The following is a 25,691-nucleotide window of genomic DNA, read 5'->3' as shown; positions in this document are numbered from 1 at the left end:
ATGCTTAACACCATTGTTCTTTAAGAACCTCCGGAACTCTTCAGACACAAACTGTGGTCCATTGTCAGAGCAAATCTGTTCAGGCAGCCCATTCTTGGCGAATATGGTTCGTAAAACTGTGATAGTTTTTTCCGTGGTGGTTGAGGACATTTTTATTACCTCTGGCCACTTTGAATGTGCATCCACCGCAATTAAAAACATCGGGTCCATGAAGGGACCAGCAAAATCAATGTGCACCCTTTGCCATGGAGATGAGGGCCACTCCCATGGATGCAGAGGAGCTTGTGGTGGGGCGTTTTGGACCTTCTGGCATCCTGCACAGCTCTTGGTCATCTCTTCGATTTCTCTATCGATTCCCGGCCACCACACAAACACTCTGGCTAAGTTCTTCATTTTTACCCCACCCAGATGACCCTCATGAAGCTCATTGAGCACTCTATCCGTCAACTTAGGTGGGATTACTACTCTGGATCCACACATCAAGGTTCCTCTGCACACTGACAGCTGTTCTCTTCTCGGCGAGAATGCTGGCAGCAGTGGTTCGCCATGTGCTGGCCATCCCTTCACCGTTAAATCATAGACCCGTGATAGTGTCGGGTCATTCCGTGTTTCCTTTACTATATTTGCATTCGTCACAGGGAGACATTCGACTATGGTCGCGTGGAATAACTCCATTGGATCCACTGCAAGGTCTTCTTCCACCGTCGGCAACGGTAGGCGTGACAATCCATCAGCATTTCCATGCTGTTTAGTTCCTTTGTACTCGATATCATATTGGTGTGCCCCTAGGAAAAGGGACCATCTCTGCAGCCGTTGTGCTGTCATTATCGGTACGCCCTTCTGAGGGTTGAAAATGGAGACGAGAGGTTGATGATCGGTTAGTAGAGTAAATTTTTGACCGTGCAGGTAGTGATTGAACTTCTTCATCCCCCACACTAGGCTGAGGGCCTCTCTGTCAATCTGGGCGTAGTTACGCTCGGCAGTAGTTAACGAGCGTGACGCAAAAGCTATCGGCCTCTCTGAACCATCAAGGAATTTATGTGACAGTACCGCCCCAATGCCGTAGGGAGATGCATCACACGCCAGTCTGATCGGCAGTGCTGGGTTGTAATGAGCCAATACTTCCCTTGAAGTGATTAAGTCCTTACTCTTCTGAAAAGCACGCTTACAATCATCGCTCCATTTCCATGCTACCCCCGTTCGTAGCAGGGCGTTCAGTGGGTGCAGAATTGTCGACAAATTCGGCAAAAACTTATGGTAGTAATTCACCAATCCGAGGAATGACCTCAGTTGCGACACATTTTCAGGCGCTGGGGCCTTAACAACCGCTTCAATTTTGTCAGGGGACTTATGTAACCCCTCTTCATCAATCACGTGGCCACAATACGATATCGGTTTCTTAAAAAATTCGCACTTGGGGCGGTTGGCTCGCAGCCCATGTTCCCGTAGTCTAGTGAGCACCTGTTCTAGGTTGTTAAGGTGTTCACTGTCACCTTCACCTGTTACAAGGATGTCATCCAAGTAGCACTGAGTCCCCGGAATCCCTTGCAGGACTTGTTCCATCGCTCTTTGCCATATCGCCGGAGCCGATGCTACTCCGAATACCAATCGATGATACTGGTAAAGACCTTTGTGAGTGTTTATCGTGAGATACTTCCTAGAGGACTCTTCAACCTCCATCTGCAAATATGCTTGTGCTAGGTCAATTTTTGTAAAACGCTTCCCTCCAGACAGTGAGGCGAAGATGTCTTCTATCCTTGGAAGAGGATATTGTACTGTGTGAAGGACTGGGTTCACCGTCACCTTGAAATCCCCACAGATGCGAATCTTCCTTGGCTCCCTGGACTTAATTGCTTAACGTTTTCTTCATGACAGGAATGATGGGTGTCGCCCACTCGCTCCAGTCGACCTTAGACAACACGCCCGCCTTCTCCAGATTCTCCAGCTCTGCCTCGACGGCTGGGCGAATTGCATATGGTACCGGTCTTGCTTTGAAAAACTTGGGAACTGCATTCTCTTCTATTTTTATCGAGGCGGTTACGCCTTTAAGCGTGCCCAGTTCATGTTGAAATACCTCTTTGGCGTTAGCTAAGATTGTTGACAATCGTCCAGGAGTGACGTCTTCATCTTTTTTACCGTCCACCGTCATTGCATGAATGGAGTGCCAATCTAAGTTTATCTTCCTGATCCATTCCTGTCCCAATAACGGTGGTCCACCATTTGGCAGTATGTAGAGATACAATTTCCGTATTTTCTTGCCGTTGTATTCGACAGGCACCCTTATTTTTCCTCTGGGGTATACTTTTTGCCCCGTATACGTCGTCAAGACGATGGATGTCTCTCTCAAGGGTATGTGTGAAAATAGCCGCTCGTAGTCTCGTCGATTCATGACGGTTAGCGCTGATCCTGTATCCAATTCCATTTTAACTTGGGACCCTGCTATCGTGAGGGTGACCCAAATGGTTCAGTGATCCTCTTTTGCGATTACATTGTGAAGTTTGAGACAGCTTAGTCTCCTGTTCCTGGATTCACTATCGCTCATCTGCTCTTCGGAACTACTGTCTGTCATCTTTTGTACTTTCTTGTACGGTTCCTTAGTAGCCTTTTTGTTGTCGCTGGTCTTCTTCCCAGACCTGCAAACTCGTGCAATGTGTCCCATCTTCCCGCATTGCCTGCATATTTTGTCTTTGGACCAGCAGTCCTTCTGGTCATGGTTAGTTCTGCCACAGCGATAACATTTTGCAAATCCCCGTGTCATTTCGTGGGTGCCGTATTCCTGTGGTTTTTGTTGAATTTCTGCAGCTCCCCTGGCTGCTGCTTCATACGATACTGCCACGCTGAAAGCCTTATCTAGCGTCCGCTCTTTCTCTGAGAGTAACTTCTTCTGTGTTCCTTCACTCAGGAGTCCACAGACAAATTTGTCCCGTAGGGTATCTGCCAGTCCTGCTCCAAACTGGCAGTGCTTTGATAGCTTGCGTAGTTCCGTAAGATACTCAGCATTGCTCTTATCTTTGTGCTGAGTTCTCCTGTGGAATTTAAATCTTTCTGCTATCAACAGCGGTTCAGGGTTTAGGTGTTCCTGTAGGACAGCAACAATTTCGTTAAAACTCTTCGCCTTCGGTTTGGCTGGAGTAATCAGGTCCCGCAATAGGCCGTACGTTCTAGCGCCCATTTAAGTTTAGCAATATCGATGCTTTTTTCTCCTCCGCTATTTCGTTTGCCTCGAAATATACCTCGACTCTTTCCACATACGTGGTCCAGTCCTCTATTGTATTATCAAAAGCAGTGATACAGCCAGTCTTCGGCATCTTGCAAATCTAAAATGGTGCCTCCCGCGCTTTGCCTTCTTCCCCGATTTAACAAAATGGCGCCTCCCGCGCTTTGCCGTCTTCCCCGCTGATTAAGATGGCGCCTCCCGCGCTTTGCCTTCTTCCCCGCTGTTGTTAGCGCTGCTTTTCACGGTTTCTTGCGCGTTTAATAATTTTTATTATTTTCCCGTCGTGGAACAACCCTGTGGGACTCTTGCCTCCCTCTTCGCGGGTCTATACGCAGCCCGGCTTCGTAGCACCGGCCGCGCCCTGTGTGCTCCACCCTCTCTCTTCCCGACAACGCTGCTCGGCCCCGTTGCAAACCACCCGCTCGAGTTCGCGACCGCCGCAGCCCAGGAAGGATCAGTGTACCACCTGCCACCAGCCCGAATTAGCTGAAGCACCGTCGACAGGAACCAGGCCCCGCTTCCGACAGCTTCTCCAGCAATCTTCAACTCCGCTAACACAGGGGCGGATGCCCACGGTCGATGCCCGTTTCTACTGCCTCTTACTTTCTTTTCTTTCTGGCCTCGACCTCTGCTCACTTCGCTGTAGGAATGGATCCCAGGAGGTGGTGCAGACTGCAGGTAAGTTCGTATCTGCTCGTCGCCAGTATTATATCCGTGAATGATTGAGACACGGACAGCAGGAGTTGAACAAAACACGTCTTTACTGATTGAAGTCAATAGTGAAACTGAAACAACAGAGGCTCACTAGTGCCTTTTATACAGGGGTGGTCACTGCCGGTACTGCAGTCTGAGACCAGTTATTCTCTTAAAGGTACAGACACAACAACAACCCTCCCTATCTCTGTAACCTCCTCCAGCCCCTACAACCCTCCCTATCTCTGTAACCTCCTCCAGCCCGACAACCCTCCCTATCTCTGTAACCTCCTCCAGCCCGACAACCCTCCCTATCTCTGTAACCTCCTCAAGCCCCAACAACCCTCCCTATCTCTGTAACTTCCTCCAGCCCCTACAACCCTCCCTATCTCTGTAATCTCCAGCCCCTACAACCCTCCCTATAATCTCCTCCAGCCCCACAACCCTCCCTATCTCTGAAACGTCCTGCAGCCCCTACAACCCTCCCTATCTCTGTAACCTCCTCCAGCTCCACAACCCTCCCTATTTCTGTAACCTCCTCTAGCCCTCTACAACCCTTACTATCTCTGTAACCTGCCCCAGCACCTACACCCCTCCCTATCTCTGTAACCTCCTCCAGCCCCTACTACCCTCCCTATCTCTGCAACCTCCTCCAGCCTTACAACCCTCCCTATCTCTGTAACCTCCTCCAGCCCCTACAACCCTCCCTATCTCTGTAACCTCCTCCAGCCCCTACACCCCTCCCTATCTGTGTAACCTCCTCCAGCCCCTACACCCCTCCCTACCTCTGTAACCCCCTCCAACCCTCCCTATCTCTGTAACCTCCTCCAGCCCCTACAACCCTCCCTATCTCTGTAACCTCCTCCAGCCCCTACAACCCACCCTATCTGTGTAACCTCCTCCAGCCCCTACAACCCTCCATCCTCCAGCCCCTACAACCCTCACTATCTCTGTAACCTCCTCCAGCCCCTACACCCGTCCCTATCTCTGTAAACTCCTCCAGCCCTTCAACCCTCACTCTCATTAACCTCCTCCAGCCACTACAACCCTCCCTATCTCTGTAACCTCCTCCTGCCCTACAACCCTCCCTATCTCTGTAACCCCCTGCAGCCCCTACACCCCTCCCTATCTCTGTAACCTCCTCCAGCCCCCTACAACCCTCCCTATCCCTGTAACCCCCTCCCACCCCCTACAACTCTCCCTATCTCTGTAAACTCCTCCAGCCCCGACAACCCTCCCTATCTCTGTAAGCTCCACCAGCCCTACAACCCTCCCTATCTCTGTAACCTCCTCCAGCCCCGACAACACTCCCGATATCTGTAACCTCCTCCAGCCCCTAGAACCCTCCCTATCTCTGTAACATCCTCCAGCACTACAACCTCCCTATCTCTGTAACCTCCTCCAGCCCCTACAACCCTCCCTATCTCTGTAACCTCCTCCAGCCTCTACACCCATCCCTATCTCTGTAACCTCCTCCAGCCCATACAACCCTCCCTATCTCTGTAACCTGCTCCAGCCCCTACCACCCTCCCTATCTCTGTAACCTCCTCCAGCCCCCTACAACCCTCCCTATCTCTGTAACCCCCTACAACCCTCCCTATCTCTGTCACCTTCTCCAGCCCCTAGAACCCTCCCTATCTCTGGCACCTCCTCCAGCCCCCTACAACCCTCCCTATTTCTGTAACCTCCTCCAGCCCCACAACCCTCCCTATCTCTGTAACCTCCTCCAGCCCCACAACCCTCCCTATCTCTGTAACCTCCAGCCCCTACAACCCTCCCTATCTCTGTAACCTCCTCCAGCCCCACCACCCTCCCTATTTCTGTAACCTCCTCCAGCCCTACCACCCTCCCGATCTCTGTAACCTCCTGCAGCCCCTACAACCCAACCTATCTCTGTAACCTCCTCCATCCCCTACAACCCTCCCTATCTCTGTACCCTCCTCCAGCCCTACAACCCTCCCAATCTCTGTAACCTCCTCCAGCCCTACAACCCTCCCAATCTCTGTAACCTCCTCCAGCCCCTACTCCCCTCCCTATCTCTGTAACCTCCTCCAGCCCCTACCACCCTCCCTATCTCTGTAACCTCCTCCAGCCCCTACAACCCTCCCTATCTCTGTAACCCCCTCCAGCCCCTACACCCCTCCCTATCTCTGTAACCTTCTCCAGCCCCCTTCAACCCTCCCTATCTCTGTAACCTCCTCCAGCCCCTACAACCCTCCCTATCTCTGTAACCTGCTCCAGCCCCGACCACCCTCCCTATCTCTGTAACCTCCTCCAGCCCCTACAACCCTCCCTATCTCTGTAACCCCCTCCAGCCCCTACACCCCTCCCTATCTCTGTAACCTTCTCCAGCCCCCTTCAACCCTCCCTATCTCTGTAACCTCCTCCAGCCCCGACAACCCTCCCTATCTCTGTAACCCCCTCCAGCCCCGACACCTCTCCCTATCTCTGGCACCTCCTCCCGCCCCCTACAACCCTCCCTATCTCTGTAACCTCATGCAGCCCCTACAACCCTCCCTATCTCTGTCCCCTTCTCCAGCCTCTACAACCCTCGCTATCTCTGTAACCTCCTCCAACCCTGCCTAGCTCTGTAACCTCTTCCTGCCCCTACAACCCTCACTATCCCTGTAACCTCCTCCAGCCCCTCCAACCCTCCCAACCCTGTAACCTCCTCCTGCCCTACGACCCTCCCTATCTGGGTAACCTCCTCCAGCCCCTACCACCCTCCCTATCTCTGCAATCTCCTCCAGCCCCACAACCCTCCCTATCACTGAAAACTCCAGCCCCACAACCCTCCCTATCTATGTAACCTCCTCCAGCCCCTACAACCCTCCCTATCTCTGTAACCTCTTCCAGCCCTACAACCCTCCCCATCTCTGTAACCTCCTCCAGCCCTACAAGCCTATCTCTGTAAAATCCTCCAGTCCCTACAACCCCCCCTATCTCTGTAACCTCCTGCAGCCCCAACAACCCTCCCAACCCTGTAACCTCCTCCAGCCCCTACAACCTCCCTATCTCTGTAACCTCCTGCAGCCCCTACAACCCTCCCAACCCTGTAACCTCCTCCAGCCCTACAACCTCCCTATCTGGGTAACCTCCTCCAGCCCCACAATCCTCCCTATCTCTGTAACCTCCTCCAGCCCCACAACCCTCCCTATTTGGGTAACCTCCTCCAGCCCTACAACCTCCCTATCTCTGTAACCTCCTGCAGCCCCTACAACCCTCCCAACCCTGTAACCTCCTCCAGCCCTACAACTCTCCCTATCTCTGTAACTTCCTCCAGCCCCGACAACCCTCCCTATCTCTGTAACCTCCTCCAGCCCGACAACCCTCCTTATCACTGTAACCCCCTCCCACCCCCTACAACCCTCCCTATCTCTGTAACCTCCTCCAGCCCCCAACAACCCTCCCTATCTCTGTAACCCCCTCCCACCCCCTACAACCCTCCCAATCTCTGTAACCTCCTCCAGCCCGACAACCCTCCCAATCTCTGTAACCTCCTCCAGCCCCTACAACCCTCCCTATCTCTGTAACCTGCCCCAGCCCCTACATCCCTCCCTATCTCTGTAACCTCCTCCAGCCTTACAACCCTCACTATCTCTGTAACCTCCTCCAGCCCCTACAACCCTCCCTATCTCTGTAACATCCTCCAGCCCCTACAACCCTCCCTATCTCTGTAACCTCCTCCAGCCCTACAAACATCCCTATCTCTGTAACCTCCTCCAGCCCCTACAACCTCCCTATCTCTGTAACCTCCTGCAGCCCCTACAACCCTCCCAACCCTGTAACCTCCTCCAGCCCTACAACCCTCCCTATCTGGGTAACCTCCTCCAGCCCCACAATCCTCCCTATCTCTGTAATCTCCTCCAGCCCCTACAACCCTCCCTATCTCTGTAACATCCTGCAGCCCCTACAACCCACCCTATCTCTGTAACCTCCTCCAGCCCCTACAACCCTCCCTATCTCTGTAACCTCCTCCAGCCCTACAACCCTCCCTATCTCTGTAACCTCCTCCAGACCCCTACGACCCTCACTATCTCTGTAACCTCCTCCAGCCCCTACAACCCTCCCTATCTCTGTAACCTGCTCCAGCCCCTACCACCCTCCCTATCTCTGTAACCTCCTCCAGCCCCCTACAACCCTCCCTATCTCTGTAACCCCCTACAACCCTCCCTATCTCTGTAAACTCCTGCAGCCCCTACAACCCACCCTATCCCTGTAACCTCCTCCAGCCCCTACAACCCTCCCTATTTCTGTAACCTCCTCCAGCCCCTACCCCTCTCCCTATCTCTGTATCCTCCTCCAGCCCCAACAACCCTTCCTATCTCTGTCACCTTCTCCAGCCCCGACAACCCTCCCGATCTCTGTAACCTCCTCCAGCCCCTACAACCCTCCCTATCTCTGTCACCTTCTCCAGCCCCTACAACCCTCCCTATCTCTGTAACCTCCTCCTGCCCTACAACGCTCCCTATCTCTGTAACCTCCTCCAGCCCCTACAACCCTCCCTATCTCTGTAACCTCCTCCAGCCCCTACAACACTCCCTATCTCTGTAACCCACTGCAGCCCCTACACCCCCTCCCTATCTCTTTAACCTCCTCCAGCCCCCTACAACCCTCCCTATCTCTGTCACCTTCTCCAGCCCCTACAACCCTCCCTATCTCTGTAACCTCCTCCAGCTCTAGAACCCTCCCTGTCCCTGTAACCTCCTGCAGCCTTACAACCCTCCCTATCTCTGTAACCTCCTCCAGCCCCTACAACCCTCCCTATCCCTGTAACCTCCTCCAGCCCCTACACCCCTCCCTATCTCTGTAACCTCCTCCAGCCTCTACAACCCTCCCTATATCTGCAACCTCCTCCAGCCCCGACAACCCTCCCTATCTCTGTAACCTCCTCCAGCCCCTACAACCCTCCCTATATCTGTAACCTCCTCCAACCCTTCGTATCTCTGTAACCTCTTCCAAGCCCTACAACCTGCCCTATCTCTGTAATCTCCTCCAGCCCAACACCCCTCCCTATCTCTGTAACCTCCTCCAGCCCCAACAAGCTTCCCTATCTCTGTAACTTGCTCTAGCCCCTACAACCCTCCCTATCTCTGTAACCTCCTCCAGCCCCTACAACCCTCCCTATCTCTGTAACCTCCTCCAGCCCCGACAACCCTCCCTATCTCTGTAACCTCCTCCAGCCCCTACAACCCTCCCTATATCTGTAACCTCCTCCAGCCCCAACAAGCTTCCCTATCTTTGTAACTTGCTCTAGCCCCTACAACCCTCCCTATCTCTGTAACGTCCTCCAGCCCCTACAACCCTCCCTATCTCTGTAACCTCCTCCAGCCCCTACAACCCTCCCTATCTCTGTAACCTCCTCCAGCCCCTACAACCCTCCCTATCTCTGTAACCTGCCCCAGCCCCTCAAAACTCCCTATCTCTGTAACCTCTTCCAACCCCCTACAACCCTCCCTAACTCTGAAATCTCCAGCCCCACAACCCTCCCTATCTCTGTAACCTCCTCCAGCCCCACAACACTCCGTCTCTGTAACCTCCTCCAGCCCCTACAACTCTCCCTATCTCTGTAACCTCCTCCAGCCCCTACAACCCTCCCTATCTCTGTAACCTCCTCCAGCCCCTACAACCCTCCCTATCTCTGTAACCTCCTCCAGCCCGACAACCCCCCTATCTCTGTAACCTCCTCCAGCCCGACAACCCTCCCTATCTCTGTAACCCCCTACAACCCTACACCCCTCCCTATCTCTGTAACCTCCTCCAGCTCCTACTACCATCCCTATCTCTGTAACTTCCTCCAGCCCCTACAACCTCCCTATCTCTAACTTGCTCCAGCCCCTACAACCCTCCCTATCTCTGTAACCTCCTCCAGCCCCTACACCCTCCCTATCTCTGTAACCTCCTCCAGCCCCCTACAACCTTCCCTATCTCTGTAACCTCCTCCAGTCCCTACAACCCCCCCTATCTCTGTAACCGCCTGCAGCTCCTACAGCCCTCCCTATCTCTGTAACCTACTCCAGCCCTACAAACCTCCCTATCTCTGTAACCTCCTCCAGACCCTACAACCCACCCTATCCCTGTAACTTCCTCCAGCCCCTACAACCCTCCCTATCTCAGTAATCTCCTCCAGCCCCACAACCCTCCCTATCTCTGTAACGTCCTGCAGCCCCTACAACCATCCCTATATCTGTAACCCCCTCCAGCCCTACATGCCTATCTCTGTAATATCCTCCAGTCCCTACAACACTCCCTATCTCTGTAACCTCCTGCAGCCCCTACAACCCTCCCAACCCTGTAACCTCCTCCAGCCCTACAACCCTCACTATCTGCGTAACCTCCTCCAGCCCCTACCACCGTCCCTATCTCTGTAACCTCCTCCAACCCCCTCCAACCCTCCCTAACTCTGAAATCTCCAGCCCCACAACCCTCCCTATCTCTGTAACCTCCTCCAGCCCCACAACACTCCCTGTCTCTGTAACTTGCTGCAGCCCCTACAAGCTTCCCTATCTCTGTAACCTCCTCCAGCCCCTACAACCCTCCCTATCTCTGTAACCTCCTCCAGCCCCTACAACCCTCCCTATCTCTGTAACCTCCTCCAGCCCCTACAACCCTCCCTATCTCTGTAACCTCCTCCAGCCCGACAACCCTCCCTATCTCTGTAACCTCCTCCAGCCCTACAAACCTCCCTATCTCTGTAACCTCCTCCAGCCCCTACAACTCTCCCTATCTCTGTAACCTCCTCCAGCCCTACAACCCTCCCTATCTCTGTAACCTACTCCAGCCCCCTACAACCGTCCTTATCTCTGTAACCTCCTCCAGCCCCTACAACCCTCCCTATATCTGTAACCACCTCCAGCCCCTACAAATCTCCCTATCTCTGTAACCTCCTCCATCCCCTACAACCTTCCCTATCTCTGTAACCTCCTCCAGCCCGACAACCCTCCCTATCTCTGTAACCTCCCCCAGCCCCTACAACCCTCCCTATCCCTGTAACCTCCTCCAGCCCGTCAACCCTCCCTATCTCTGTAACCTCCTCCAGCCCCACAACCCTCCAGAATCTCTGTGCTTCTCCAATTCTGGCCTCCTGAGCGTCCCTGCTTTCAATCGCTCCACCATTGGTGGCCGTGCCTTCATCCGCTTGTGCCCCAAAGCTCTGGAATACCATCCGCAAAACTCATAGAAACATCGAAGATAGGTGCAGGAGTAGGCCATTCGGCCCCTCGAGCCTGCTCCGCCACCCAATGCGATCATGACTGATCATCCAAATTCAGTACCCTGTCCCTGCCTTCTCCCCATACCCCTTGACCCCTTTAGCCGTAATATATCCAACTCCTTCTTGAATATATTTAATGAATTGGCCTCAACTGCCTTCTGTGGTAGAGAATTCCACAGGTTCACCACTCTCTGGGTGAAGAAATTCCTCCTCATCTCAGTCCTAAATGGCTTACCCCTTATCCTTGGATAAGTTGAGGGGACTGAAGGCCGACAAATCCCCGGGGCCTGATAAACTACATCCTAGGGTACTTAAGGAGGTGGCCCTGGAGATAGCAGATGCTCTAAGGATCATCTTCCGGAACTCCATTGACTCGGGAACAGTACCCGTGGATTGGAGGGTAGCTAATGTTACCCCAATATTTAAAAAGGGGGGTAGAGAGAAAGCAGGGAATTATAGACCAGTAAGCCTTACATCGGTTGTGGGCAAAATGCTAGAGTCCATTATTAAGGATAAAATAGCGGAGCACTTGACAAATGGGGAAAGGATCGGACAGAGTCAACATGGATTTACAAAGGGTAAATCGTGTTTGACTAATCTGCTGGAATTTTTTGAGGAAGTAACTGGTAAAATAGATGGGGGAGAGCCAGTGGATGTGGTGTACCTTGACTTCCAGAAAGCCTTCGATAAGGTTCCACACAAAAGATTATCATGCAAAATTAAGGCTCATGGGATTGGGGGCAAAGTATTAACGTGGATAGAGAACTGGCTGGCGGATAGAAAACAGAGAGTTGGAATAAACGGCTCGTTTTCGGAGTGGCAGGCAGTGACCAGCGGGGTGCCGCAAGGATCTGTCCTGGGACCCCAGCTGTTCACAATATATATAAATGATCTGGATCAGGGAATTGGATGCAATATTTCCAAATTCGCTGACGACACTAAACTAGGAGGAGGGGTGGGCTCTGATGAGGATGTCAGGAGGCTACAGTGCGATTTGGACAGGTTGGGGGAATGGGCAGATACGTGGCAGATGCACTATAATGTGGATAAATGCGAGGTTATCCACTTTGGGGGTAAAAACAGGAGGGTAGATTATTATCTAAATGGCAATAGATTGGGAGATGGGGAAGTGCAGAGGGACCTGGGTGTTCTTGTGCACCAGTCACTGAAGGAGAGCATGCAGGTGCAACAGGCGATCAAGAAGGCAAATGGTATGTTGGCCTTCATATCAAGGGGGTTCGAGTATAGGAATAGGGATACCTTACTACAGCTGTACAAGGTGCTGGTGAGACCGCATCTGGAGTATTGTGTACAGTTTTGGTCGCCCCATCTGCGGAAGGATGTTCTTGCCATGGAGGGAGTGCAACGGCGATTCACCAGGCTGATACCTGGAATGGCGGGAATGACCTACGAAGAGAGATTAAATAGTTTGGGCTTGTACTCACTGGAGTTTAGAAGATTGAGAGGGGATCTCATCGAAACATATAAAATTATGGCAGGCCTGGACAGGCTGAATTCAGAGAGAATGTTTCCAATGGCCGGGGAGCACAGAACCAGGGGCCACAGTCTAAAAATAGCGGGCAAATCATTTAAAACAGAGATGAGGAAGAATTTCTTCACTCAAAGAGTGGTGAGCCTGTGGAATTCCCTGCCACAGAGGGCTGTGAAGGCTAATTCAATAAATATTTTCAAGAGAGAATTGGATATATTTCTGAAGGCTAAGGGGATTAAGGGTTACGGAGAAAAGGCGGGGACGGGGTATTGAACTGGTAAGATCAGCTATGATCTCAGACGAAGATCAGCCATGATCTCATTGAATGGCGGAGCAGGCTCGAAGGGCCGAATGGCCTACTCCTGTTCCTATCTCTATGTTTCTATGTTTCTATGTGACCCCTGGTTCTGGACTCCCCGGCCATCGGGAACATCCTTCCTGCATCTAGTCTGTCTAGTCCTGTTAGAATTTTATAAGTTTCAATGAGATCCCCTCTCATTCTTCTAAAGTCCAGCGAGTATAAACCCAATCGACCCAATCTCTCATCATACCCCCTCCCTGGGATGGTAAGAATGACGTGTGAGGGTCTGTGTGTTACTGCGGGGGTCAAGGGTGGTGTGTGTGTGTGTGGGGAGGGGGTGTGAGGGTCTGTGTGTTACTCTCAGTCTGTTTCTAACGTTTTTCCGTCGGTTACAGGGAGGCTGCTGATCCCGGGATACATTCGCCTGTTAAGCACAGCTGTCCAGTTGAAAAGTTTCAGTGAGTGCTCATTGCATTTTCCTCTCCATATCTGTCGTGCGTGTGTGCGTGTGTCTCCCCCTCTGGCTCTGTGCATGCGCATGATTCCCTCTGGCTCTGTGCGCGCGTCCCCTCTGACTCTGTGCGCGTGCGCGCGTCCCCTCTGGCTCTGTGCGCGCGTCCCCTCTGGCTCTGTGCGCGCGTCCCCTCTGGCTCTGTGCGCGCGTCCCCTCTGGCTCTGTGCGCGCGTCCCCTCTGGCTCTGTGCGCGCGTCCCCTCTGGCTCTGTGCGCGCGTCCCCTCTGGCTCTGTGCGCGCGTCCCCTCTGGCTCTGTGCGCGCGTCCCCTCTGGCTCTGTGCGCGCGTCCCCTCTGGCTCTGTGCGCGCGTCCCCTCTGGCTCTGTGCGCGCGTCCCCTCTGGCTCTGTGCGCGCGTCCCCTCTGGCTCTGTGCGCGCGTCCCCTCTGGCTCTGTGCGCGCGTCCCCTCTGGCTCTGTGCGCGCGTCCCCTCTGGCTCTGTGCGCGCGTCCCCTCTGGCTCTGTGCGCGCGTCCCCTCTGGCTCTGTGCGCGCGTCCCCTCTGGCTCTGTGCGCGCGTCCCCTCTGGCTCTGTGCGCGCGTCCCCTCTGGCTCTGTGCGCGCGTCCCCTCTGGCTCTGTGCGCGCGTCCCCTCTGGCTCTGTGCGCGCGTCCCCTCTGGCTCTGTGCGCGCGTCCCCTCTGGCTCTGTGCGCGCGTCCCCTCTGGCTCTGTGCGCGCGTCCCCTCTGGCTCTGTGCGCGCGTCCCCTCTGGCTCTGTGCGCGCGTCCCCTCTGGCTCTGTGCGCGCGTCCCCTCTGGCTCTGTGCGCGCGTCCCCTCTGGCTCTGTGCGCGCGTCCCCTCTGGCTCTGTGCGCGCGTCCCCTCTGGCTCTGTGCGCGCGTCCCCTCTGGCTCTGTGCGCGCGTCCCCTCTGGCTCTGTGCGCGCGTCCCCTCTGGCTCTGTGCGCGCGTCCCCTCTGGCTCTGTGCGCGCGTCCCCTCTGGCTCTGTGCGCGCGTCCCCTCTGGCTCTGTGCGCGCGTCCCCTCTGGCTCTGTGCGCGCGTCCCCTCTGGCTCTGTGCGCGCGTCCCCTCTGGCTCTGTGCGCGCGTCCCCTCTGGCTCTGTGCGCGCGTCCCCTCTGGCTCTGTGCGCGCGTCCCCTCTGGCTCTGTGCGCGCGTCCCCTCCGGCTCTGTGCGCGCGTCCCCTCCGGCTCTGTGCGCGCGTCCCCTCCGGCTCTGTGCGCGCGTCCCCTCCGGCTCTGTGCGCGCGTCCCCTCCGGCTCTGTGCGCGCGTCCCCTCCGGCTCTGTGCGCGCGTCCCCTCCGGCTCTGTGCGCGCGTCCCCTCCGGCTCCGTGCGCGCGTCCCCTCCGGCTCCGTGCGCGCGTCCCCTCCGGCTCCGTGCGCGCGTCCCCTCCGGCTCCGTGCGCGCGTCCCCTCCGGCTCCGTGCGCGCGTCCCCTCCGGCTCCGTGCGCGCGTCCCCTCCGGCTCCGTGCGCGCGTCCCCTCCGGCTCCGTGCGCGCGTCCCCTCCGGCTCCGTGCGCGCGTCCCCTCCGGCTCCGTGCGCGCGTCCCCTCCGGCTCCGTGCGCGCGTCCCCTCCGGCTCCGTGCGCGCGTCCCCTCCGGCTCCGTGCGCGCGTCCCCTCCGGCTCCGTGCGCGCGTCCCCTCCGGCTCCGTGCGCGCGTCCCCTCCGGCTCCGTGCGCGCGTCCCCTCCGGCTCCGTGCGCGCGTCCCCTCCGGCTCCGCGCGCGCGTCCCCTCCGGCTCCGCGCGCGCGTCCCCTCCGGCCCCGCGCGCGCGTCCCCTCCGGCCTCGCGCGTGCTTCTCTGTGCGCCTGTTAATTACACTCTGTTACACACGGTTTACTGACTGCGCTTTTTACCTGCAGAATATGTGAATGAAAAGGAGGACGCCAATGATTTGCGAACTATTACAGACAATGCCGCTCAGACCCTGTTCTGGACCGAGTTATTCCGAGGTGGGTCGAAACTTTCTTCAATTCTTTCACTTCTCTTTGAATCAGGGTTACTGGATTGCAGTATGAGCACTGCCGTTATCTGTAACACCAGTGGCCAGCGAGTGCCAATCACTGTAACTGTCTGGGCCAGTGAGTGCTGATCACTGTAACTGCCAGGGCCAGTGGCCAGTGAGTGCTGATCACTGTAACTGTCTGGGCCAGTGACCAGCGAGTGCTGATCACTGTAACTGTCATTGCCAGTGGCCAGTGAGTGCTGATCACTGTAACTGTCATTGTCAGTGGCCAGTGAGTGCTGATCACTGTAACTGTCTGGGCCAGTGGCCAGTGAGTGCTGATCACTGTAACTGTCGTGGCCAGTGAGTGCTGATCACTGTAACTGTGGGCCAGTAGCCAGTGAGTGCTGATCACTAACTGTCAGGGCCAGTGGTCAGTGAGTGCTGATCACTGTAACTGTCTGGGCCAGTGGCCAGTGAGTGCTGATCACTGTAACTGCCAGGGCCAGTGGCCAGTGAGTGCTGATCACTGTAACTGCCAGGGCCAGTGGTCAGTGAGTGCTGATCACTAACTGTGGGCCAGTAGCCAGTGAGTGCTGATCACTAACTGTCAGGGCCAGTGGTCAGTGAGTGCTGATCACTGTAACTGTGGGCCAGTGGCCAGTGAGTGCTGATCACTGTAACTGTCTGGGCCAGTGGCCAGTGAGTGCTGATCACTGTAACTGCCAGGGCCAGTGGTCAGTGAGTGCTGATCACTGTAACTGTCATTGCCAGTGGCCAGTGAGTGCTGATCACTGTAATTGTGGCCCAGTGGTCAGTGAGTGCTGATCACTGTAACTGTCTGGGCCAGTGGCCAGTGAGTGCTGATCACTGTAACTGTCTGGGCCAGTGGCCAGTGAGTGCTGATCACTGTAACTGTCTGGGCCAGTGGCCAGAGAGAGTGCTGATCACTGTAACTGTGGGCCAGTGGCCAGTGAGTGCTGATCACTGTAACTGTCTGGGCCAGTGGCCAGTGAGTGCTGATCACTGTAACTGTCTGGGCCAGTGGCCAGTGAGTGCTGATCACTGTAACTGTCTGGGCCAGTGGCCAGAGAGTGCTGATCACTGTAACTGTGGGCCAGTGGCCAGTGAGTGCTGATCACTGTAACTGTCTGGGCCAGTGGCCAGTGAGTGCTGATCAGTGTAACTGTCAGGGCCAGTGGTCAGTGAGTGCTGATCACTGTAACTGTGGGCCAGTGGCCAGTGAGTGCTGATCACTAACTGTCTGGGCCAGTGGCCAGTGAGTGCTGATCACTGTAACTGCCAGGGCCAGTGGTCAGTGAGTGCTGATCACTGTAATTGTGGCCCAGTGGTCAGTGAGTGCTGATCACTGTAACTGTCTGGGCCAGTGGCCAGTGAGTGCTGATCACTGTAACTGTCTGTGCCAGTGGCCAGTGAGTGCTGATCACTGTAACTGCCAGGGCCAGTGGCCAGTGAGTGCTGATCACTGTAACTGCCAGGGCCAGTGGTCAGTGAGTGCTGATCACTAACTGTGGGCCAGTAGCCAGTGAGTGCTGATCACTAACTGTCAGGGCCAGTGGTCAGTGAGTGCTGATCACTGTAACTGTGGGCCAGTGGCCAGTGAGTGCTGATCACTGTAACTGTCTGGGCCAGTGGCCAGTGAGTGCTGATCACTGTAACTGCCAGGGCCAGTGGTCAGTGAGTGCTGATCACTGTAACTGTCATTGCCAGTGGCCAGTGAGTGCTGATCACTGTAATTGTGGCCCAGTGGTCAGTGAGTGCTGATCATTGTAACTGTCTGGCCCAGTGGCCAGTGAGTGCTGATCACTGTAACTGCCTGGCCCAGTGGCCAGTGAGTGCTGATCAGTGTAACTGCCAGGGCCAGTGGTCAGTGAGTGCTGATCACTGTAACTAGTGGCCAGTGAGTGCTGATCACTGTAACTGTCATTGCCAGTGGCCAGTGAGTGCTGATCACTGTAACTGTGGGCCAGTGGCCAGTGAGTGCAAATCACTGTAACTGTCTGGGCCAGTGGCCAGTGAGTGCTGATCACTGTAACTGTCTGTGCCAGTGGCCAGTGAGTGCTGATCAGTGTAACTGTGGGCCAGTGGCCAGTGAGTGCTGATCACTGTAACTGTCTGTGCCAGTGGCCAGTGAGTGCTGATCACTGTAACTGTGGGCCAGTGGCCAGTGAGTGCTGATCACTGTAACTGTCGTGGCCAGTGGCCAGTGAGTGCTGATCACTGTAACTGTCTGGGCCAGTGGCCAGTGAGTGCTGATCACTAACTGTCTGGGCCAGTGGTCAGTGAGTGCTGATCACTGTAACTGTCTGGGCCAGTGGCCAGTGAGTGCTGATCACTGTAACTGTCTGGGCCAGTGGCCAGTGAGTGCTGATCACTGTAACTGTGGGCCAGCGGCCAGTGAGTGCTGATCACTGTAACTGTCTGGGCCAGTGGCCAGTGAGTGCTGATCACTGTAACTGTGGGCCAGTGGCCAGAGAGTGCTGATCACTGTAACTGTCTGGGCCAGTGGCCAGTGAGTGCTGATCACTGTAACTGTCTGGGCCAGTGGCCAGTGAGTGCTGATCACTGTAACTGTCTGGGCCAGTGGCCAGTGAGTGCTGATCACTGTAACTGTCATTGTCAGTGGCCAGTGAGTGCTGATCACTGTAACTGTGGGCCAGTGGCCAGTGAGTGCTGATCACTGTAACTGTGGGCCAGTGGCCAGTGAGTGCTGATCACTGTAACTGTGGGCCAGTGGCCAGTGAGTGCTGATCACTGTAACTGTGGGCCAGTGGCCAGAGAGTGCTGATCACTGTAACTGTCTGGGCCAGTGGCCAGTGAGTGCTGATCACTGTAACTGTGGGCCAGTGGCCAGTGAGTGCTGATCACTGTAACTGTCTGGGCCAGTGGCCAGTGAGTGCTGATCTCTGTAACTGTCTGGGCCAGTGGCCAGTGAGTGCTGATCACTGTAACTGTGGGCCAGTGGCCAGTGAGTGCTGATCACTGTAACTGTGGGCCAGTGGCCAGTGAGTGCTGATCACTGTAACTGTGGGCCAGTGGCCAGTGAGTGCTGATCATTGTAACTGTGGGCCAGTGGCCAGTGAGTGCTGATCACTGCAACTGTCTGGGCCAGTGGGTGCTGATCTTGTGCTCTTTCTGTTGGAGGGCTGGCCATGACTCTGAGCTACTTGTTTCGGGAGCCGGCCACTCTCAACTACCCGTTTGAGAAGGGGCCGCTGAGCCCCCGCTTCCGAGGCGAGCACGCGCTGAGAAGATACCCCTCGGGAGAGGAACGATGCATCGCCTGTAAACTGTGTGAGGCCGTCTGTCCTGCTCAGGTGAGGCAGCCTTTTATTCACCGTCACTCTATCACTCGCTCCGCCCACCGCTCTCGAGATCCCCGTCCCCCCGCTCTCGAGGTCCCCGTCCCCCCGCTCTCGAGGTCCCCGTCCCCCCGCTCTCGAGGTCCCCGTCCCCGCGCTCTCGTGGTGCCCGTCCCCCCCGCTCTCGAGATCCCCGCCCCCCCGCTCTCGAGATCCCCGTCCCCGCGCTCGAGGTCCCCGTCCCCGCTCTCGAGGTCCCCGTCCCCCCGCTCTCGAGGTCCCCGTCCCCCCGCTCTCGAGGTCCCCGTCCCCCCGCTCTCGAGGTCCCCGTCCCCCCGCTCTCGAGGTCCCCGTCCCCCCGCTCTCGAGGTCCCCGTCCCCCCGCTCTCGAGGTCCCCGCCCCCCCGCTCTCGAGGTCCCCGTCCCCCCGCTCTCGGGGTCCCCGTCCCCCCGCTCTCGAGGTCCCCGTCCCCCCGCTCTCGAGGTCCCCGTCCCCCCGCTCTCGAGGTCCCCGTCCCCCCGCTCTCGAGGTCCCCGCCCCCCCGCTCTCGAGGTCCCCGTCCCCCCGCTCTCGAGGTCCCCGTCCCCCCGCTCTCGAGGTCCCCGTCCCCGCGCTCGAGGTCCCCGTCCCCGCGCTCGAGGTCCCCGTCCCCCCGCTCTCGGGGTCCCCGCCCCCCCGCTCTCGAGGTCCCCCGCCCCCCCGCTCTCGAGGTCCCCGCCCCCCCGCTCTCGAGGTCCCCGCCCCCCCGCACTCGAGGTCCCCGTCCCCCCGCTCTCGAGGTCCCCGTCCCCCCGCTCTCGAGGTCCCCGTCCCCGCGCTCGAGGTCCCCGTCCCCGCGCTCGAGGTCCCCGCCGTCCCCCCGCTCTCGAGGTCCCCGTCCCCCCGCTCTCGAGGTCCCCGCTCTCGGGGTCCCCGTCCCCCCGCTCTCGGGGTCCCCTTCCCCCCCGCTCTCGGGGTCCCCTTCCCCCCCGCTCTCGGGGTCCCCTTCCCCCCCGCTCTCGGGGTCCCCGTCCCCCCGCTCTCGAGGCCCCCGCCCCCCCCCGCTCTCGGGGTCCCCGTCCCCCCGCTCTCGGGGTCCCCGTCCCCCCGCTCTCGGGGTCCCCGTCCCCCCGCTCTCGGGGTCCCCGTCCCCCCGCTCTCGGGGTCCCCGTCCCCCCGCTCTCGGGGTCCCCGTCCCCCCGCTCTCGGGGTCCCCGTCCCCCCGCTCTCGGGGTCCCCGTCCCCCCGCTCTCGGGGTCCCCGTCCCCCCGCTCTCGAGGTCCCCGTCCCCCCGCTCTCGAGGTCCCCGTCCCCCCGCTCTCGAGGTCCCCGCCCCCCCGCTCTCGAGGTCCCCGCCCCCCCGCTCTCGGGGTCCCCGTCCCCCCGCTCTCGAGGTCCCCGTCCCCCCGCTCTCGAGGTCCCCGTCCCCCCGCTCTCGGGGTCCCCGTCCCCCCGCTCTCGGGGTCCCCGTCCCCCCGCTCTCGGGGTCCCCGTCCCCCCGCTCTCGAGGTCCCCGTCCCCCCGCTCTCGAGGTCCCCGTCCCCCCGCTCTCGAGGTCCCCGTCCCCCCGCTCTCGAGGTCCCCGTCCCCCCGCTCTCGAGGTCCCCGTCCCCCCCGCTCTCGAGGTCCCCGTCCCCCCGCTCTCGAGGTCCCCGTCCCCCCGCTCTCGAGGTCCCCGTCCCCCCGCTCTCGAGGTCCCCGTCCCCCCGCTCTCGAGGTCCCCGTCCCCCCGCTCTCGAGGTCCCCGTCCCCCCGCTCTCGAGGTCCCCGTCCCCCCGCTCTCGGGGTCCCCGTCCCCCCGCTCTCGGGGTCCCCTTCCCCCCCGCTCTCGGGGTCCCCGTCCCCCCGCTCTCGGGGTCCCCTTCCCCCCCGCTCTCGGGGTCCCCGTCCCCCCGCTCTCGAGGCCCCCGTCCCCCCGCTCTCGAGGCCCCCGTCCCCCCGCTCTCGAGGTCCCCGTCCCCCCGCTCTCGAGGTCCCCGCCCCCCCGCTCTCGAGGTCCCCGCCCCCCCGCTCTCGAGGCCCCCGCCCCCCGCTCTCGAGGCCCCCGTCCCCCCGCTCTCGAGGTCCCCGCCCCCCCCGCTCTCGAGGTCCCCGTCCCCCCGCTCTCGAGGTCCCCGTCCCCCCGCTCTCGAGGTCCCCGTCCCCCCGCTCTCGAGGTCCCCGTCCCCCCGCTCTCGAGGTCCCCGTCCCCCCGCTCTCGAGGTCCCCGTCCCCCCGCTCTCGAGGTCCCCGTCCCCCCCGCTCTCGAGGTCCCCGTCCCCCCGCTCTCGAGGTCCCCGTCCCCCCGCTCTCGAGGTCCCCGCCCCCCCCGCTCTCGAGGTCCCCGTCCCCCCGCTCTCGAGGTCCCCGTCCCCCCCGCTCTCGAGGTCCCCGTCCCCCCCGCTCTCGAGGTCCCCGTCCCCCCCGCTCTCGAGGTCCCCGTCCCCCCCGCTCTCGAGGTCCCCGTCCCCCCCGCTCTCGAGGTCCCCGTCCCCCCGCTCTCGGGGTCCCCGTCCCCCCGCTCTCGAGGTCCCCGTCCCCCCGCTCTCGGGGTCCCCGTCCCCCCGCTCTCGAGGTCCCCGTCCCCCGCGCTCTCGAGGTCCCCGTCCCCCGCGCTCTCGAGGTCCCCGTCCCCGCGCTCTCGAGGTCCCCGTCCCCGCGCTCTCGAGGTCCCCGTCCCCCCCGCTCTCGAGGTCCCCGTCCCCCCGCTCCCGGGGTCCCCGTCCCCCCGCTCCCGGGGTCCCCGTCCCCCCGCTCCCGGGGTCCCCGTCCCCCCCGCTCCCGGGGTCCCCGCCCCCCCCCGCTCTCGAGGTCCCCGTCCCCCCCGCTCTCGAGGTCCCCGTCCCCCCGCTCCCGGGGTCCCCGTCCCCCCGCTCCCGGGGTCCCCGTCCCCCCGCTCCCGGGGTCCCCGTCCCCCCGCTCTCGGGGTCCCCGTCCCCCCGCTCTCGGGGTCCCCGTCCCCCCGCTCTCGGGGGTCCCCGTCCCCCCGCTCTCGAGGTCCCCGTCCCCCCGCTCTCGAGGTCCCCGTCCCCCCGCTCTCGAGGTCCCCGTCCCCCCGCTCTCGAGGTCCCCGTCCCCCCGCTCTCGAGGTCCCCGCCCCCCCGCTCCTCGAGGTCCCCCGCCCCCCCGCTCCCGGGGTCCCCGCCCCCCCCCGCTCTCGAGGTCCCCGTCCCCCCGCTCTCGAGGTCCCCGTCCCCCCGCTCTCGAGGTCCCCGTCCCCCCGCTCTCGAGGTCCCCGTCCCCCCCGCTCTCGAGGTCCCCGCCCCCCCGCTCTCGAGGTCCCCGCCCCCCCGCTCTCGAGGTCCCCGCCCCCCCCGCTCTCGAGGTCCCCGCCCCCCCCGCTCCCGGGGTCCCCGCCCCCCCCGCTCCCGGGGTCCCCGCCCCCCCCGCTCCCGGGGTCCCCGCCCCCCCGCTCCCGGGGTCCCCGCCCCCCCGCTCCCGGGGTCCCCCGCCCCCCCCCGCTCCCGGGGTCCCCGCCCCCCCGCTCCCGGGGTCCCCGCCCCCCCCCCGCTCTCGAGGTCCCCGTCCCCCCGCTCTCGAGGTCCCCGTCCCCCCCGCTCTCGAGGTCCCCGTCCCCCCGCTCTCGAGGTCCCCGTCCCCCCGCTCCCGAGGTCCCCGTCCCCCCGCTCCCGAGGTCCCCGTCCCCCCGCTCTCGAGGTCCCCGTCCCCCCGCTCTCGAGGTCCCCGTCCCCCCGCTCTCGAGGTCCCCGTCCCCCCGCTCTCGAGGTCCCCGTCCCCCCGCTCTCGGGGTCCCCGTCCCCCCGCTCTCGAGGTCCCCGTCCCCGCTCTCGAGGTCCCCGTCCCCCCGCTCTCGAGGTCCCCGCCCCCCCGCTCTCGAGGTCCCCGCCCCCCCGCTCTCGGGGTCCCCGCCCCCCCGCTCTCGGGGTCCCCGTCCCCCCCGCTCTCGGGGTCCCCGTCCCCCCCGCTCTCGAGGTCCCCGTCCCCCCGCTCTCGAGGTCCCCGTCTCCCCCGCTCTCGAGGTCCCCGTCCCCCCGCTCTCGAGGTCCCCGTCCCCCCGCTCTCGAGGTCCCCGTCCCCCCGCTCTCGAGGTCCCCGTCCCCCCGCTCTCGAGGTCCCCGTCCCCCCGCTCTCGAGGTCCCCGTCCCCCCGCTCTCGAGGTCCCCGTCCCGCTCTCGAGGCCCCCGTCCCGCTCTCGAGGCCCCCTTCCCCCGCGCTCGGGGTCCCCGTCCCCCCGCTCTCGGGGTCCCCGTCCCCCCGCTCTCGGGGTCCCCGTCCTCCCGCTCTCGAGGCCCCCGCTCTCGAGGCTCCTGCCCCACTCTCGATGTCCCGGCCCCCGCCCCCCCCGCCCTCGAGGCCCCCGTCCCCCCGCTCTCGCCCTTCCACTCACTGTCTCTCTCTCTCTCGCCCTGTTTTCAGGCGATCACTATTGAAGCTGAGACAAGGGCTGACGGGAGTCGGAGGACGACGAGGTATGACATCGATATGACCAAGTGCATTTACTGTGGCTTCTGTCAGGAGGCCTGCCCAGTCGATGCCATTGTAGAGGTAGGTACAAGAAGGCAAGGTTAGGGCTGTCTGTCTCCGAGTGCCTGATTCTCCCCCTCCCTCCCTCACTGGAACATCGGAACAGGAGGAGGCCATTCAGCCCCTCGAGCCTGTTCCACCATTCAATGTGATCATGGCTGATCTGTGACCTAACTCCATACACCCGCCTTTGGCCCATATCCCTTAATACCTTTGGGTAACAAAAACCTATCAATCTCAGATTTAAAATTAACAATTGATCGAGCATCAATTGCTGTTTGCGGAAGAGAGTTCCAAACCTCTACCACCCTTTGTGTGTAGAAGTGTTTCCTAATTTCACTCCTGAAAGGTCTGGCTCTAATTTTTAGACTCTGCCCCCTAGTCCTAGAATCCCCAACCAGCGGAAATAGTTTCTCTCTATCTACCCTATCTGTTCCCCTTAATATCCTGAAAACTTTGATCAGATCACCCCTTAACTTTCTAAATTCTAGGGAATACAACCCTAGTTTGTGTAATCTCTCCTCGTAACTTAACCCTTGAAGTCCAGGTATCATTCTGGTAAACCTACGCTGCACTCCCTCCAAGGCCAATATATCCTTCCTAAGGCGCGGTGCCCAGAACTGCTCCCAGTGCTCCAGGTGTGGTCTAACCAGGGTTTTGTACAGCTGCAGCATAACTTCTACCCCCTTGTACTCTAGTCCTCGAGATATAAAGGCCAGCATCCCATTAGCCTGTTTGATTATTTTCTGTACCTGTTCATGACATTTTAATGATCGATGTACCTGAACCCTCAAGTCTCTCCTGAACCCTCAAGTCTCTTTGGACACCCACTGTTTTCAGCTTTTCATCATTTAGAAAGTACCCTGTTCGATCCTCTTTAGGTCCAAAGTGGATGACCTCGCATTTGCCTACACTGAAATCCATTTGCCACAGTTTGGCCCATTCACTAAATCTATCGATATCCCTCTGTAATTTTATGCTTCTATCTACACTGCCTACAGTGACGCCTATCTTTGTGTCATCGGCAAATTTGGATATATGACTTTCTATGCCATCATTTAAGTTGTTAATAAACACTGTGAATAGTTGAGGCCCCAACACAGATCCCTGCGGGACACCACTAGTCACCTCCTGCCAATTACAGTGCCGACCCATTATCCCTACTCTCTGTCTCCTGTCGCTCAGCCAATTTCCTAACCAGGTCAATAATTTGCCTTCAATTCCAGTTAACAGTCTCTCATGTGGGACTTCATCAAATGCCTTCTGGAAGTCCATATCAATAACATCCATAGACATGCCCCTGTCCACTACTTTAGTCACCTCCTCAAAAAATTCAATCAGTTTTGTCAGGCGTGACCTCCCTTTCACAAATCCATGCCGGCTCTCTCCGATCAACTGTAAATTTTCGAGGTGTTCAGTCACCCTATCCTTAATTATAGACTCTAGCAATTTCCCGATGTTAGGCTAACTGGTCTCTCTCGCTCTCTCTCCCCCTCTCGTTCTCTCTACCCCTCTCGTTCTCTCTACCCCTCTCGTTCTCTCTCCTACCTCTCGTTCTCTCTCTCTCTCTCTCTCTCTCCCCCGCTAGGGTCCTAACTTCGAGTTCTCCACCGAAACACATGAGGAACTGCTGTACAACAAGGAGAAGCTGCTGAACAATGGGGACAAGTGGGAAGCAGAGATCGGAGCCAATATCCAGGCCGACTACCTGTACCGCTGATTGTGCTGCCGGCCAGCTGTCTGTTTGTACCGCCGACTGTCTTTCTGTGCCACAGACTGTCTGTCTGTGCCTGATGTCTTTCAACGGACGTGTGTGAATAAATCTAACGTTTGAAACGGACCTCTGTCTCGAGTTTGTCTGTGACCCTTACCTCTGTCTCGAGTTTGTCTGTGACCCCTGTCTCTGGTTTGTCTGTGACCCCTATCTCTGTCTCGGGTTTGTCTGTGACCCCTGTCTCTGTCTCTGGTTTGTCTGTGACCCCTATCTCTGTCTCGAGTTTGTCTGTGACCCTTATTGTCATTGTCACTGAGGCCACACTGAACCAGGTCAATGGGCATTATTTCCCAGTGTGTTTCCTGGACATCTCCCCTGTGTGTAGTGTTCGCACTGTCCCGGTCATTGTCACTGAGGTCACACTGAGACAGATCAATGGGCATTATTTCCCAGTGTGTGTCCTGGACATCACTCCTGTGTGTAGTGTTCACACTGTCCCAGTCATTGTCACTGAGGTCACACTGAGACAGATCAATGGGCATTATTTCCCAGTGTGTGTCCTGGACATCACCCCTGTGTGTAGTGTTCACACTGTCCCGGTCATTGTCACTGAGGTCACACTGAACCAGGTCAATGGGCATTATTTCCCAGTGTGTGTCCTAGACATTACCCCTGTGTGTAGTGTTCGCACTGTCCCGGTCATTGTCACTGAGGTCACACTGAGACAGATCAATGGGCATTATTTCCCAGTGTGTTTCCTGGACATCACCCCTGTGTGTAGTGTTCGCACTGTCCCGGTCATTGTCACTGAGGTCACACTGAGACAGATCAATGGGCATTATTTCCCAGTGTGTTTCCTGGACAGCACCCCTG

At 58.7% G+C, this 25,691-nt stretch overlaps 1 protein-coding gene across 2 annotated transcripts in view; it reads left to right on the top strand.

The window, feature by feature from the left end:
* Positions 1-24,944, top strand: part of LOC147091816 (NADH-ubiquinone oxidoreductase subunit 8-like) — a 45,468-nt gene extending 20,524 nt beyond the window's left edge. For both annotated transcript variants that reach the window (XM_085976866.1, XM_085976867.1), the window contains exons 3-7: positions 13,312-13,374; positions 15,255-15,344; positions 18,503-18,675; positions 22,997-23,125; positions 24,693-24,944. In XM_085976866.1, the coding sequence (XP_085832992.1) occupies positions 13,312-13,374; positions 15,255-15,344; positions 18,503-18,675; positions 22,997-23,125; positions 24,693-24,824 (587 nt within the window). In that variant the 3' untranslated portion in view covers positions 24,825-24,944. The remainder of the gene's footprint in view (positions 1-13,311; positions 13,375-15,254; positions 15,345-18,502; positions 18,676-22,996; positions 23,126-24,692) is intronic.
* Positions 24,945-25,691: the final 747 nt, after the last annotated feature.

The sequence above is a fragment of the Somniosus microcephalus genome, unplaced genomic scaffold (genome assembly GCF_052327205.1).
Source record: "Somniosus microcephalus isolate GS21.2 unplaced genomic scaffold, FLI_Smic_1.0 unresolved_chr3, whole genome shotgun sequence".
In the NCBI taxonomy this organism is placed as follows: Eukaryota; Metazoa; Chordata; class Chondrichthyes; order Squaliformes; family Somniosidae; genus Somniosus; species Somniosus microcephalus.
Note: the sequence above shows the minus strand (reverse complement) of the source record. Positions and strands in the feature narration are given on the sequence as shown.